Here is a 15,528-nt window from a genome sequence, read left to right on the forward strand (position 1 = left end):
ACGTTTTCCGGTAGAAGCCCCCTCAATGCAACCGGAAGCAGTTGCGTCATAATCACGTGGCAGTCATGAGACTTTAGGTTCTGGAACTTTTTCTCTGGAATATTTATTATTCCCTTTATATTCGACGAGAAGCCAGTCGGGACCTTCATACTGAGCAGGCATTCAAAAAAGATTTCCTTCTCTTCTTTGGTAAGAGCGTAGCTGGCAGGACCTTCATACTGCTTTGGAGGCATGCCGTCTTTTTCGTGCAAACGTTGCAGGTCCTCCCGTGCCTCAGGTGTATCTTTTGTCTTCCCATACACGCCCAAGAAGCCTAACAGGTTCACGCAAAGGTTCTTCGTCACGTGCATCACGTCGATTGAAGAGCGTACCTCTAGCTCTTTCCAGTAGGGTAGGTCCCAAAATATAGATTTCTTCTTCCACATGGGTGCGCGTCCCTCAGCGTCATTCGGAACAGCTAGTCCGCCGGGACCCTTTCCAAATATTACGTGTAAATTAGAGACCATAGCAAGTACGTGATCACCGGTACGCATGGCGGGCTTCTTCCGGTGATCTGCCTCGCCTTTGAAATGCTTGCCTTTCTTTCGACATTGATGGTTGGTCGGGAGAAATCGACGATGGCCCAGGTACACATTCTTCCTGCATCTGTCCAGGTATATACTTTCGGTGTCAGCTAAACAGTGCGTGCATGCGTGGTATCCCTTGTTTGTCTGTCCTGAAAGGTTACTGAGAGCGGGCCAATCATTGATGGTCACGAACAGCAACGCCTTTAGGTCAAATTCTTCCCCCATGTGCTCATCCCACGCACGTACACCTGTTCCATTCCACAGCTGTAAGAGTTCTTCAACTAATGGCCTTAGGTACACATCAATGTCGTTGCCGGGTTGCTTAGGGCCTTGGATGAGAATTGGCATCATAATGAACTTCCGCTTCATGCACATCCAAGGAGGAAGGTTATACATACATAGAGTCACGGGCCAGGTGCTGTGATTGCTGCTCTGCTCCCCGAAAGGATTAATGCCATCCGCGCTTAAAGCAAACCATACGTTCCTTGGGTCACTTGCAAACTCAGCCCAGAACTTTCTCTCGATTTTTCTCCACTGCGACCCGTCAGCGGGTGCTCTCAACTTCCCGTCTTTCTTACGGTCCTCACTGTGCCATCGCATCAACTTGGCATGCTCTTTGTTTCTGAACAGTCGTTTCAACCGTGGTATTATAGGAGCATACCACATCACCTTCGCAGGAACCCTCTTCCTGCGGGGCTCGCCCTCAACATCACCAGGGTCATCTCGTCTGATCTTATACCGCAATGCACCGCATACCGGGCATGCGTTCAAATCCTTGTACGCACCGCGGTAGAGGATGCAGTCATTAGGGCATGCATGTATCTTCTCCACCTCCAATCCTAGAGGGCATACGACCTTCTTTGCTGCGTACGTACTGTCGGGCAATTCGTTATCCTTTGGAAGCTTCTTCTTCAATATTTTCAGTAGCTTCTCAAATCCTTTGTCAGGCACAGCATTCTCTGCCTTCCACTGCAGCAATTCCAGTACGGTACCGAGCTTTGTGTTGCCATCTTCGCAATTGGGGTACAACCCTTTTTTGTGATCCTCTAACATGCGATCGAACTTCAGCTTCTCCTTTTCACTTTCGCACTTTTCCCTTGCATCAACAATGACCCGGCGGAGATCATCATCGGGCACATCGTCTGGTTCCTCTGGATCTTCAGCTTCCTCTTGATCTTCAGCTTCCCCCGTTGCAGCATCACCGTATTCAGGGGGCACATAGTTGTCATCGTCCTCTTCTTCTTCGCTGTCTTCCATCATAACCCCTATTTCTCCGTGCTTCGTCCAAACATTATAGTGTGGCATGAAACCCTTATAAAGCAGGTGGGTGTGAAGGATTTTCTTGTCAGAGTAAGACCTCGTATTCCCACAATTAGGGCATGGACAACACATAAAACCATTCTGCTTGTTTGCCTCAGCCACTTCGAGAAAATTATGCACGCCCTTAATGTACTCAGAGGTGTGTCTGTCACCGTACATCCATTGCCGGTTCATCTGCGTGCATTATATATAATTATGTGTGTCAAAAGTAAGAAAATTAGACAAGTATCTATCTAAAGTAAGATCTTCTTTCTTTCTTTCAGAAAGAAGATAAGAACTGGAGGCTCACCACGGTGGTGCCGGCGACGAGATCGGCGCGGGCGATCGACGGCGGTGAAGACGAGGACGGGGCGTGACGGACCGCTAAACCTAGACAAATCTCGGAAAAAATGGAGCTCGGAGGTCGAGCTTCGAGAGGAGAAAGCTTAACTAGTGTGGCTCGGGCATTTCATCAAACCATGCATAAGAGGTGAGCTAGAGCACCCAAATGCCCTTCCTCGCCGGCCAGCAAAAAACAGAGCACTGTGGAGTGCTTTGCTCGCCGGCGATGGGGTATATATAGGCAACTTATTTGTTCCGGTTCGTGGCTGGAACCGGGACTAAAGGCCATCCTTCTGTCCCGGTTCCTGCCACGAACCGGGACCAATGGTTGTGGGCCAGGAGCGAGGCTCATTGGTCCCGGTTCGTGCCAAGAGCCGGGACAAATGGGCCCAGACGAACCGGGACCAATGCCCACGAGGCCCCGGCCGGCCCCCTGGGCTCATGAACCGGGACAAATGCCTCCATTGGTCCCGGTTCGTGGCAGAACCGGGACTAATGGGCTGGCCAGGCCCGAACGAAAGCCCCTTTTTCTACTAGTGCCAATATGTCGCCAAGGGCTAGAAGATATACGACATCTCCTATTTCAGTGTGAGTTGGCGAAGAACCTGTGGACAAATCTGGGGCTGCTGGAGCGTGTAAACATTGCTCTACAGGTTGACAGGTCGGGGTCGGCGATATTGGAGTTTCTGTTGACAGAACAAGATTCGCCATTGGAACTTATGCCAAGCATAAACTGCAAAGAGGTCATTGCAGCAGGTTCTTGGTACATTTGGTGGTTACGTCGACGACATACTCACCATGATTCTTGCCCTTCCCCTTTCCGATGGCCGAGCTCAGTACTGGCTATTGTTGCAAATTATCAAGGATCAATCCAGAAGGCAGTAATTAAGTAGAAGGTATAAGTGGATTAGACCTGAACTGAACTTTACTAAGCTGAATGTTGACGCCTCGTACCATTCTCATGAAGGTACGGACGCAACATGGGCTGTTTTGAGAGATGATAAGGATCGCTTTATAGCAGCGCAGTGCAGATTCATTCAGAATGCAGCGGACGTGACGACAGTAGAAGCAATGGCTATGCGTGACGGGCTGGCCTTCGCAAATGTTATGGGTTTCAGTAGGATTGAAGCGGAGTCTGATTCTCTTAATGTGGTGAATTATTGCCAAGGACAGAACCAATGGTGGGATGCAGCAGTGGCGATCTTTGCGGAATGCATAGATTTGGCAACGTTAATAGGAAAGGGCACTTTCAAGCATTGTTTTCGTGATGCAAATGTTGCAGCACATGAGCTAGCTAAGTTCAGTTTTTGTAATAAGCGTGATGATAGTTGGTCTAATGAGCCTCCTGGTTTCTTAATTAGGCAACTAGTAAACAATGTAATTGATTTTTAAGTTAATAAAGCTAGCCATGATGGCCTTTTCTCAAAAAAAATTGTCTAAAAAAGTAGTTGCACGAATCGCGAAGCAAAAAAGCATCCAACGGCTGATACAATGAATGATGCCAAACTTGAAATTCATCTAGCCGAGTTTCAGCAAAACCGTAATATATATATGTATGTACTCCTCCGATTTGCTAGATACTACATACAATATAGAAAACTCAAGTGTTGGTAACTATCACTGGTGGTTGATAATTTTTTTATTTTCTATGCTATTTTATTTTTTATTTCTCTAATTGCTGACATTTTTGTTTCTTTCCTATTTTCTCTTTTCTATTTTATGCTTCTTTACTTGATTCCCTTATTTTTGGTTTCTTGATACATAAAACAAATAAATATTTATAAAAATATACACAATTTTCTATAATTGCGCAAACACTTTTGAAATCACACAAACATTTTCTTAAAAAGGCATGAGCATTTTTTAGTTTCATGAATATATTTTATGTATACATGAACAGTTTTTAAAAAATGTGCAGCACAATGTTTTTGTTTCATGATGAACATCTTGTAAAGCACATATTTTTTTAGCCCCAAAATACGTGAACATTTAAAAATGTACATAAGTGAACATCTTTTGTTATTTTTGTGTTTACGTTTTCCTACGTTTTTTATTTTTCTATTTTTTATTTTTATGTTTTTCACTCTTGCCTTTTTTGGAAGTTCCCCCTTTTAACACTTTTTTTAAACATGACGGACATTTTTGAAAAACTTGATGAATATTTTTCAAAATATGAGATGATTTTTTAAAACATAATGGAGATTTTTTAAATATATATTGAATATTTTCTAAACACGTGACGATTATATTTTTGAGCCATAATGAACCTTTTAGAACACGCTCGGCATTTTTACAGCTCACAAGAGGCGAGTTATAGAGTCACCTTTTTCGGGACGCTGGCCTGTGCAGCGCAGCTCGGGCCAGGGAAAAGGAGCCCAGGACCAGGAAGGCGACGTGGTGACGGCTGGACGTCGGCGAGGTCGCCCCGCTGGGATCTGGCGAGGGGAGATGGAGGCGACGGGATGGCAGCCGGGCGTCGGCGTGCTTGCGCTCGAGAGGAGTGGCCGTGGCGGGGTCGCGGCTCGGCTCGGCGGAGTGGCGGCCGAGAGGAGGTAGAGGATGCGGCGTGGCGGCTGGGCTCCGACTTCGACTGCCCGCACGTCGACGCCGTCGCCGTCGCTGGAGAGAAGCGGAGGGCCAGGATGAGGGTAACATCAGGAACAGGAGAGGGCGCAACCGCTCATCCCTTGGGTTAGCCAGCCAAGCCAGGTAACCTCAACTACACAATTTTTTGTTGAATACTATAATAATGCATTGGGAGGATTTCTCTGCGCAAGAAAGATTGCACTATCTGTCTAGACGATGAGGTGGGCACATTAGGTACAACAATTTGTATACTCACATTAGGCATAAGTCGACAGAATCCCCTTTATCAAAAGAAGTATGCTACTTGGCCTAATCTAATCGTCATTGGGCAGTTGGCAGTGACGAATGCTACCACTAAATTACTACACAGCAATGAATTAATGCTGAGCAGCTCGCCAGTCTCTTTCACAAGACTCAGCACACCATCGCAGCTCGCCGCCTTTGTTGAATAGGCTGTTTGTTTTAGCCTGCATTTTTCTACAGAAGCAGAGGAGGGGGGCTTATTTTTACCACCTAGTCTTGTCTCTCTGGGTATCCAACCAGTGCTTTATTTGCTCTCTGGCTTGTACCCAGTACGCTGCTGATAAGGCATCAGGAAATCAAGAAGAGAATTTGAAGATATTATTTGCCCTATTCTCGCCAGTTGATCGCGGTATGCATCTACTTCACTCCGAGGAAATTTTGTCTTGGCGCGCGTTCTCGTTCCTTTGCTCTTCGTCCATTGATCACTAACGCAGGCTGGATTCAGGTGGTCCGGTGGAGACAGAAAACAGTCTGTGGCTCTGTGCTAACACGCACGTCCCTCTCTCCTCCTGCAGCACGCTTATCAGTTTAGTTACTGACCTGTAATCAGGTAAATATTTCATCTCAATGGTCTGCACCTCGATCCATAATCGCACTGTCCGGCACTCCTTTTGTTCACTAGTTTTTAGATATCTACTGCAGGTGATGGCAGCATGGTTTTATTCTTCATGACTTGATTGATGATCTTCTCTTCTCTATTTTTATCCTGGCTTGCGTTCAACATCGTGAGGTCGAAGAAACCGTGTCTTCAAGGTCATCAATATTGATTCGTACTGTTGATGGTTTTTTCCTTGTTGGAAGACAGCTTTCCAAGGTAAAGACTAATCTTTCTGTTTAATAGATTGAAATATAACACTTAATGCAACATTTTCTTTGGTTCAATATGTACACTGTTATGCAGCTGTCATGTGATGGCCCTTCAACTGACAAAAGCATACCAATAATTCATTTTAACTTACAAAAATAAAGCACATGTAAATTTGTAAAACACAGAGAGTGAAAATATATAATGCCAACACAGGATTTTTAGACCACAATACGTGGCACTACTCAGGATGCTGAATTTGTATGTATGTTGCAGAGCTTCATTATGCTAAATTTATTGAAAACGTAAATAGCAAGTCACTAGTGATATCTTTCCCACCTTGTAAGACTTGTCTCAGACTCTCAGTTTTGAAAGCATGTTTACCTTGTGAATTCATTTTCACGCTTTTAGTTTTGCTGCCATCCCCCGACAGGTCAACCTGGTGTTTTTGGTGGGCCTCCTGAGCTGAGTGCCTCAGATCAATGGCAACCATACTAGAATCTTTGCTTGGATCATGTGCCAATAAGTTGCAAAATATTATTAGTGATGAGGCCATACTAATCCTAGGGGTGGAAGAAGAGCTTGCAGAAGTGTTGCGACGGGTAGAACTAATACGTTGTTGTATATATGATGCTGAGAAAAGGAGGACAAAAGAGCTTGCAGTGAACAATTGGCTTGGTCAACTGAGAGATGTTATATATGATGTTGATGAAATCATGGACGTGGCTAGATGCAAAGGAAGCAAGCTACTGCCTGACCATCCATCATCATCAAGCATATCAGCTTCCTATAAAGGCCTTTCAGTTTCCTCTTGCTTTTGTAACATCAGGTCACGCCACGATGTTGCTGTTCGGATTAGAAGTCTGAACAAAAGGATAGAGAACATTTCAAAAGATACAACATTTTTAACATTCAGCACTAGTACTCAACCTACTGGAAATGGTCCAACATCCAAATTGATAAGAAGTTCCAACCTTGTTGAGCCCAACCTTGTGGGTAAGGAGATCATACATTCTAGCAAGAAGTTGGTAGACTTAGCACTTGCTCACAAGGCAAATAAGTCTTATAAGCTTGCTATTGTTGGAACAGGAGGAGTTGGTAAGACAACTCTAGCTCAGAAAATATTCAATGACCAAAAAATAAAAGGAAGCTTCAAGTTACAGGCATGGATTTGTGTTTCGCGGGACTACAATGAAGTAACTGTTCTAAAAGAGGTTCTTCGAAATATTGGTGTGTATCATGAGCAAGGCGAAACCATAGCAGAACTACAGAGAAAGCTTGCAGAAACAGTTGAAGGGAAGAGTTTCTTTCTGGTTTTAGATGACGTGTGGCATCCCAATGTCTGGACGGATTTATTAAGAACCCCATTCCATACAACAAATTCTGGAGTAATATTGGTAACCACACGAGATGATCAAATAGCAATGAGAATAGGCATACAACATACCCATCAAGTTGATCTCATGTCAGCAGAGGTGGGATGGGAGCTACTTTGGAAGAGCATGAACATTGCCGAAGAGAAAGAAGTGCATAATTTGAGAAACACAGGCATGGACATTGTTGATAAATGTGGTCGCCTCCCTCTTGCAATTAAGGTTACTGCTAGTGCTTTGGCAAGCAAAGATCTAACAGAGAATGAGTGGAGAAAGTTTTTAGGCAAATACTCCGGCTCCCATAGGATGCTCTCTGATGAAATAGAGGGCGCTCTATACCTAAGCTATGACGAGTTACCGCATCGTCTGAAACAGTGTTTCCTTTACTGTGCTTTGTATACTGAAGATTCTATCATTTACCGTGGTGTAGTTACAAAGTTATGGATTGCTGAAGGCTTCATTATGGAGCAACAAGGTCAACTACTAGAAGACACAGCAGAAGGGTACTACTATGAGCTAATCCATCGGAATCTCCTCCAACCAGATGGCACAATTTTTAACCAGGCTCAATGCAGAATGCATGACCTCTTAAGACAGCTTGCTTGCAAATTATCACGGGACGAATGCTTTATTGGAGACGTTGAAACATTGAGGGGTGAGAATATGTCAAAATTGCGATGCCTTTCTGTTGTCAGTAAGAAGGATAAATTAGTGTTAACTAGCATGGATAACATGGTAGTTAAGGTGAGGACATTCCTTGCTTTTTATGGTCCATGGAAGATTGAGGATGCATTCTTCAAGAGATTTCTACTTCTTCGTGTTCTGGCCCTGAATTACTCAATTGTGCAAAACATTCCAGATTATATAGGAAAATTGATCCATCTACGCCTACTTGATCTTGGTCATACTGGCATATCTCATCTTCCAGAATCCATTGGATCCCTAAAGAACCTTCAAGTATTGAGCTTGATAAATTGTGATGCTCTGCAGAGTCTTCCGTCGGCGATGACCCAATTGTGCAATCTACGATGTCTTCGTCTTACTGGTACAAAAGTAAATCAGGTTCCAAAAGGGATAGGAAAATTAAATTTACTCACTGAATTACGAGGATTTCTTGTCGGCGACATAAGTGATAATGCTGATGTACAAGATGGGTGGAAGTTGGAAGAGTTGTCTTCTTTGCCGCAAATGATGTATCTTAATCTTGTTAAATTGGAAAGGACGGCTCATTGTCGTACAAATGTAGTGCTGGAGGACAAAAAGCATCTAAAAGAACTAGTGCTAGAGTGGACCACACATGGAGAGGGACTATATTCAGAAGATGTTAGCAATGCCGAGAAGGTCTTTGAGCTGCTAGTACCTCCATGCAACCTGGAAACCCTCTATATCTTTGGATTCTTTGGTCAGAGGTATCCCACGTGGTTTGGTACCACCTGTTTGTCTTCAGTAACACACTTGTTCCTAAAAAATCTACGATCATGCGTGGATCTTCCACCGGTCGGACAGCTACCAAACTTGAAGTTTCTGAGAATTGATGGAGCACATGCAGTTACCAAGGTTGGACCTGAATTTGTTAGCTACAGGGTGGGTGAACCCATAAGCAATGGGTTCATTGCTTTCCCTAAACTTGAATGGTTCTTCATCAAGGATATGCCCAACTGGGAGGAGTGGTCTTTTTTTAAGGGAGTGGAAAATGTTGTTGATGAAGGTGGAGAGGATGGTGGTGCGGAAATTTGTAACGGTGATGCCCAATCTATACGATTGCAACTGCTGCCTCGTTTGGTGAAGTTGAAAGTCGAAGGTTGCCCAAAGCTGAGGGCTCTCCCGCGACAGCTTGGAGAGGACACCGCCAGCTTGAAGGAGCTCTTGTTAATTGGAGCGAACAACTTGAAGGCCGTGGAGGACCTCACAGTGCTCGAGCTCCTTGTGATTGAGGATTGTGAAGGCCTGGAGAAGGTCTCCAACCTCCCTCAAGTGTCAAAACTACAAGTACGTGGTTGTCCAAACTTAAGCCATGTAGAGGGGTTGGGCAATTTGCAGCAGCTGGGGTTGGGCGAGGATATGCAGGAGATATCTTCCCGTTGGGTGCCTGGGCTTCAGAACCAGCGCCAGCGACTTCATGGCGAAGACCTGGATGTCTACACACTGTCTACCGGTTAGATGGCAATGCAAACACAATGTATGAACACTGCATGTATACTGGTTGCACATTTTGTTTTGTGTCTTTGATTGTGTGAACCACAATTAATTTGTATTCTTAGTTTCTTACAACAGAATTTTCTGCCTCATCATATTGGATAGCTGCATAAATAGTACATATTGGGCCATTATGCTTGTGCAACAGAATTGCTTGGATCTATTGTGATTGTAGATGTCCACATGGATGCCCTACGCTCATGCTGGACTGCCACACGTTTGTCATCATATTGTCCTTGCTTTTGATTAACCCAGGAATACATTTCTTGTAATGGATGCCTTGTTTTTATTTGCTTGTTGTAACTACTTCTGAATATTGTTTGTTCCCTAATTCAAACAATATGCTGAGCAAAACTGTGTCAGCCAGGACCGGTGTGTCAGGACTGAAGATGTGCTGATATGATTCAGTTAACTGTAGTTGCTCTAGCGCATATCGTTTCAGTTAGATGGACGGCCGAGATGGCTCCTCGCAGTTACCGCTCGTCGCTAGCCGTACGATGCCCTTTGTAACGTTACTTCGTCAGTTACTGTCGAGTTTCACCCCGTTGCCGGGAGCGCTTGCCTATATAACAGCCGGGCTGTGGCTGGCTGTCACTATCGTTGCTTTTGCTGAGAATTGCCTAGATGGCCAAGTAAACTCATATATATAAATACATATATTCGAGATCTGGGCGGAATTCCCCAATCTCCTTCCTCCAAATCCCTAGATCGCGTCCCATATACAAGCTAGTTCCTGACAAATTGGTATCATGAGCAGTTGTTCCTTGGCGGAGATGAGTTTCAGTGGGAGAAATTTTTCTTCCTAGCGGAATTCCCTCCCTTATCCTTCTGATCGGCGGCGGAGCTTAGAGAGGCGTTGGCGTCGGGGTTGTGGTTCTGGCGGCGGTGTTTGGAGGCGCTGGTGGCGGCGATTTGTTCGGGTACAGATCAGTCGAGCCGGAGTGGTTGATCAGGCACCTTGCCTGGTCGGTAAAATCCCGCGTCTGAGCGCTGATCCGTGTACTTTGGAGGCGAGGATCGGGGCGACGGTAGGATCTGAAGGCGAGTCAGGGTTGCTGGTTTACCAGTGGTAAAAATCCTAAGCTCCACTTCAGATCAAGGCGATGGGGCGCGCAAAGACTATTGATGAGTCAGATCTGCAGGAGGTGTTGTCTCTGCGTGATGATTTTGGAATTTTACAGAAAGATCAAGCTCAAATGCAAGCAGATATGGCGAAATTGCATGATGATGTTCACTCGGTCAGTTCAAAACAGGGAGAGATTTCTGTACAGATGGGGAATGTTGAGCAAGTGGTTTCGGACTTGGGCAAGCAACTATCCACGATAAATGCAGTGCTTCAGACCTTGGTTAGGGCTCCTGTCCAGAGAGAGGCCTCTGATCCAGCTTCTAGTTCGCAGCAAGTACCCAAATCACCAACAGTGTCCCAAGAGCAGTTGCAAAACCAAGCACTCAGAACAGAGCAACTTAGAAAACAGTTGGAAGCTGAAAAGGAGAAAACAAAACAGCTAGAAGAGCTACAAATGCAGAACTTACCTCCCATCAGAACTAACAGGCCTGCAGCTCCACCTGGATATACTCAGCAGGGCAGAACAGAGCATGCAAGTCCTCTAGGAACACCATTGACAGCAAGGCACAATGCTTACACACCTACATTTCAGCAACACTACCAACAAAACAGAGATAGACAGTTGTGGCAGGGTTATGCAAAAACTTATGAACAAGACATGCAGTGTCAGTTCATGAGATCTCTGACAAAGGGGCCTAAAATGGATTTTCCTAGATTTGAGGGTGAAGACCCAGTTGGATGGATTAGGCAGTGCAACAAGTACTTTCAAATGTCTGGAGCACCAGAAGAATACAAGGTTTCTTTGGCTCAACTATACATCATGGGAGAAGCAGATGTGTGGTTAAGAAGATCAGGGCTGTTAAAAAAGAAGGTGTCATGGAAAGAGTTCTGCACAGAAATCACTAAAAGATTTTCTGCACAAGGCTCTTATGATTTAACTGAAAAATTCAACTCAGTTAAACAGTTAAACAGCACAGTGTCTGAATACACAAAACTATTTGAAGATCTGATGGCTGATGTGCAAGAGGAAATCCAGAGCTTGGGGAATCTTGGTTTGTAAGATGCTATGTAAATGGATTGAGAGATGGCATCAAATTCCAGATCAGACCACTGAGACTCAAACATTAACTGATGCTTACTGGTTGGCTAAAGATGTAGAGCCCTGCCACCCACCAGTGACAACAGTTCCAAAAAGAAGTAATATCTCTTACAACAACTACTACCAGAAATCCTCTGGGAATCTCCCTGTTAAGCAGAACATCACTCCCTCTGCTCAGCAGCAAATTCCTATCAGGCAGACTGAAATTCCTGTTAACAATGCACAGAAAATCAGAAAAGTGGGAGAATGTTGGAGATGTGGAGACAAGTGGATGCATGGCCACAAGTGCAAATTAGTGCCAACTGTACATGCTATGCAACAGGAAATGGAGGAGCAAGTAACTTATGATGTGGAAGAGCAACAGAGTGAGGAACAAATGGAGCCAGTATCTGAAGGAGATCAAGCTATGTTCATTTCTGCATTTGCAATGGGACAACAACTTGCAGTGCCTACTCCAACAGTGATAATTCATATTAATGGAAAAAGGGCAGTAGCCTTACTAGACTCTGGCAGCACTACTTCTTTCCTCAATCAGGATTTTGCAGTGAAGGCCAACTGCAACATGTTACCTGTAAAACCTAGAAACATTTCAGTAGCTGGAGGTGGAACACTAGTATCTGCTACAGTAGTTCCCAACTGTGAATTTCAGATTGCTAAGTTGACACTAGCACACAACTTCAGAGTAATACCTCTGCCCAGTCATGATGTTATTTTAGGCTATGACTGGTTCATTGCTGTTAGCCCTGTATCCTTTGATATACCTGCACAGCAATTTGGGTTCACACATGGAGGGAAACAAACTGTGTCTACAACAATGTTTTCCACAGCTGCTAATTTTAAGGAAGTGCCACCAAAAAGAGTGGACAAGCTCTTGGAGAAAGGACCTGAAGTATTCCTTTGTCAAATCCATAATATACTTATGGATGCTCCTGAGGATTTCAAAACTCTTCCTCAAATACAAAAGTTACTTTTGGAATATGCAGATATGTTTGAAGAACCTAAAGCATTACCACCTCAGAGAGCTTTAGATCACAAAATTCCTCTAGTACCTGGAGCTGCTCCACCTCAGGTCAGACCATATAGAGTACCTCAGCACCAAAAGAAAGAGATGGAGGAACAAATAAAAAAGTTATTGGCTGCACATTTGATAAGACACAGTCAAAGCCCCTTTGCAGCACCAGTTCTCCTAGTTAAGAAAAAAGATGGATCTATGAGGCTCTGTACTGATTACAGAAAGCTCAATGCTCTCACAATTAAGAACAAATTTCCTATACCAGTTATAGAAGACTTGCTAGATGAACTGCATGGAGCAAAGTACTTCACAAAATTGGACTTAAGATCTGGATACCATCAGATCAGAATGTCACCTGAAGATATACCAAAAACTGCTTTCAGAACATTTTTAGGGCATTTTGAATACTTGGTTATGCCATTTGGTCTTTCAAATGCTCCTGGTACATTCCAAGAATTGATGAACACTATCTTTGCACCTTACTTGAGGAAGTTTGTTCTGGTTTTCTTTGATGATATATTAATATTCAGCAAATCTCTCAAGGAACACTTGGAACATATTAAACTGGTAATGCAGTTGCTCAGGGAACATCAGCTCTATGCAAAGATGTCTAAGTGTGTATTTGCAGTTCAGCAAGTGGAGTACTTAGGCCATGTTATATCTGAAAAGGGTGTAGCAACAGACCCACAGAAAATTTCAGCTATTAGAGAGTGGCCAACTCCTGAAAATATCACTAAACTAAGAAGTTTTCTGGGTTTAGCTGGTTATTACAGAAGATTTATTAAGGGATATGGTGTGATCTGCAGACCCCTTCATGATTTGTTAAAAAAGCGCAACTTCTCCTGGCAAGCTGAGCATAGCCAAGCCTTTCAGCAACTAAAGCAAGCTCTGACATCTGCCCCTGTGTTGGCTCTACCAGATTTCACACAACCATTTGTGTTGGAAACTGATGCTTGTGGCAAAGGCATTGGAGCTGTGTTAATGCAACAAGGAAGGCCTATTTCTTACTACAGTTCTTCTCTGTGCCCCAGAAATGCTGCTCTATCCACTTATGAAAAAGAAGCCCTGGCCATATTGGAAGCTCTTAAAAGGTGGAGACACTATCTACTGGGAAAAGAGTTAATCATAAAAACTGATCAGCAGTCACTGAAATTTATAACTGACCAGAAAATCACTGAAGGAGTTCAGCACAAGCTAATGATGAAGTTATTGGAATTTAACTTCACAATTCAATATAAGAAAGGAATTCAGAACAAAGTAGCTGATGCCCTGTCAAGGTTGCTCCCTAAATGCATGGCCATCTCTGCTGCTACTCCTGTTTGGGCAGAAGAACTAGTAGATAGTTACCAAAAGGATCCTGACAGCCTACAGTTGTTGGAGAAGCTACTACTGAAGAAAGATCATACATTGTCAGATTACTCCCTCACAGCTGGCATTATAAGACATAAAGGAAAAAATTCTGGTAGGCAATATTCCTGAGTTGAGAAACAAACTGCTCCTAGCACTGCATAGTTCTCCTGTGGGTGGTCATTCTGGAAGAAGGGCAACATACCAGAGAGTGAAAAGCATTTTCTACTGGCCTGGCTTAAAATCAGCAGTAGAAACTTTCATTGCTGCTTGTCCCATTTGCCAAAGAGCCAAGCATGAAAAATGCTTGCAGCCTGGTCTTTTGGAGCCACTTCCTGTAGCTGACATGGCCTGGCAACATATATCCATGGATTTTATTGAAGGTCTGCCTAGTTCTCAGGGAAAAGATGTGATCATGGTAATAGTGGACAGATTTACCAAATATGCACATTTCATTCCCCTGTCCCATCCTTATTCAGTACTCAGTGTAGCTCAAGCTTTTGTGGATAATATAATTAAGCTACATGGTCCTCCAAAGATGATAATTTCTGACAGAGACAGAATCTTTACTAGTCAACTATGGAGGGACATATTTGCTGCACTGAAAGTTGAATTGAGATATAGCACAGCCTATCACCCACAAACTGATGGTCAGACTGAGAGAGTAAACCAGTGCCTGGAGACTTACTTAAGATGCATGACTACTTCAGCACCTAAGAAATGGTTTTCTTGGTTATCTCTGGCTGAGTTCTGGTACAACTCAACATATCACACAGCAATCAAGATGTCTCCATTCCAAGCTCTATATGTTTTCCCCCCACCACTCATCTCAGAGCTGGCCATTCCTGGTCCTGATGATCCAGAAGCACAAGACTTTCTGTCAACCAAATAACAGATGTTGCAACAACTGAAAGAGAACTTACTGTTGGCTCAAAACAGAATGAAGAAATTTGCAGACACAAAGAGGGTTGAAAGGACTTTTCAGGTGGGAGACCCTGTCTACCTCAAAATGGCCCCCTATAGATTAGCAGCATTTGGCTTCAGAGGAGCATTGAAATTACAGAACAAGTTCTATGGACCTTTCCTGGTGATTCAAAAAGTGGGCAACTCTGCCTACAGATTACAACTACCAAATACAGTGCAAATACACCCAGTTTTTCATGTTAGCCAGCTGAAGAAACATGTAGGGGAAAAATCCATTCCCAGCCCTAATCTACCCTTAGTTAATGCTGATGGGACAGTGAAAATGGGGCCAGCCGAAGTGCTTCAAGTGCGCCAAGTTCCTAGACACAATGCACCAGTGGTACAATGGCTCATCAAGTGGATTAATTTACCAGTTGAGGATGCAACATGGGAGGATGCCGATTTCATCAAGTACACGTATCCAGAGTTCTTCAGTACCACTACACGAGCATGGCGGGAACAGGCTACATCGTCGTGAGGACACGTCGAATCTTAAGGAGGGAGCAATGTCAGGACTGAAGATGTGCTGATATGATTCAGTTAACTATAGTTGCTCTAGCGCATATCGTTT

The 15,528-nt window shown here is 44.0% G+C and overlaps 1 protein-coding gene across 4 annotated transcripts; it reads left to right on the forward strand.

Moving 5' to 3' along the window:
* The first annotated feature begins 4,549 nt into the window (after positions 1-4,549).
* On the forward strand, positions 4,550-9,887 carry LOC123077116 (putative disease resistance protein RGA4). Of its 4 annotated transcripts, none has more exons than XM_044499331.1 (5): positions 4,550-4,916; positions 5,126-5,445; positions 5,542-5,646; positions 5,726-5,910; positions 6,335-9,887. In XM_044499331.1, the coding sequence occupies exon 5, from the start codon at positions 6,384-6,386 to the stop codon at positions 9,432-9,434; it is 3,051 nt and encodes a 1,016-aa protein (XP_044355266.1). In that variant the 5' UTR covers positions 4,550-4,916; positions 5,126-5,445; positions 5,542-5,646; positions 5,726-5,910; positions 6,335-6,383; the 3' UTR covers positions 9,435-9,887. The 4 variants fall into 4 exon arrangements, with proteins under 4 accessions (XP_044355266.1, XP_044355263.1, XP_044355265.1 ...); XM_044499328.1 differs by having other exon boundaries at positions 5,739-5,910; XM_044499330.1 differs by having other exon boundaries at positions 5,367-5,445.
* Positions 9,888-15,528: the final 5,641 nt, after the last annotated feature.

Source organism: Triticum aestivum, chromosome 3D (genome assembly GCF_018294505.1).
Source record: "Triticum aestivum cultivar Chinese Spring chromosome 3D, IWGSC CS RefSeq v2.1, whole genome shotgun sequence".
NCBI classification, from domain to species: Eukaryota; Viridiplantae; Streptophyta; class Magnoliopsida; order Poales; family Poaceae; genus Triticum; species Triticum aestivum.

Coding starts and splice junctions, on each gene's coding strand:
- LOC123077116 (XM_044499331.1), top strand. CDS start 6,384: ATGGCAACCATACTAGAATCTTTGCTTGGATCATGTGCCAATAAGTTG.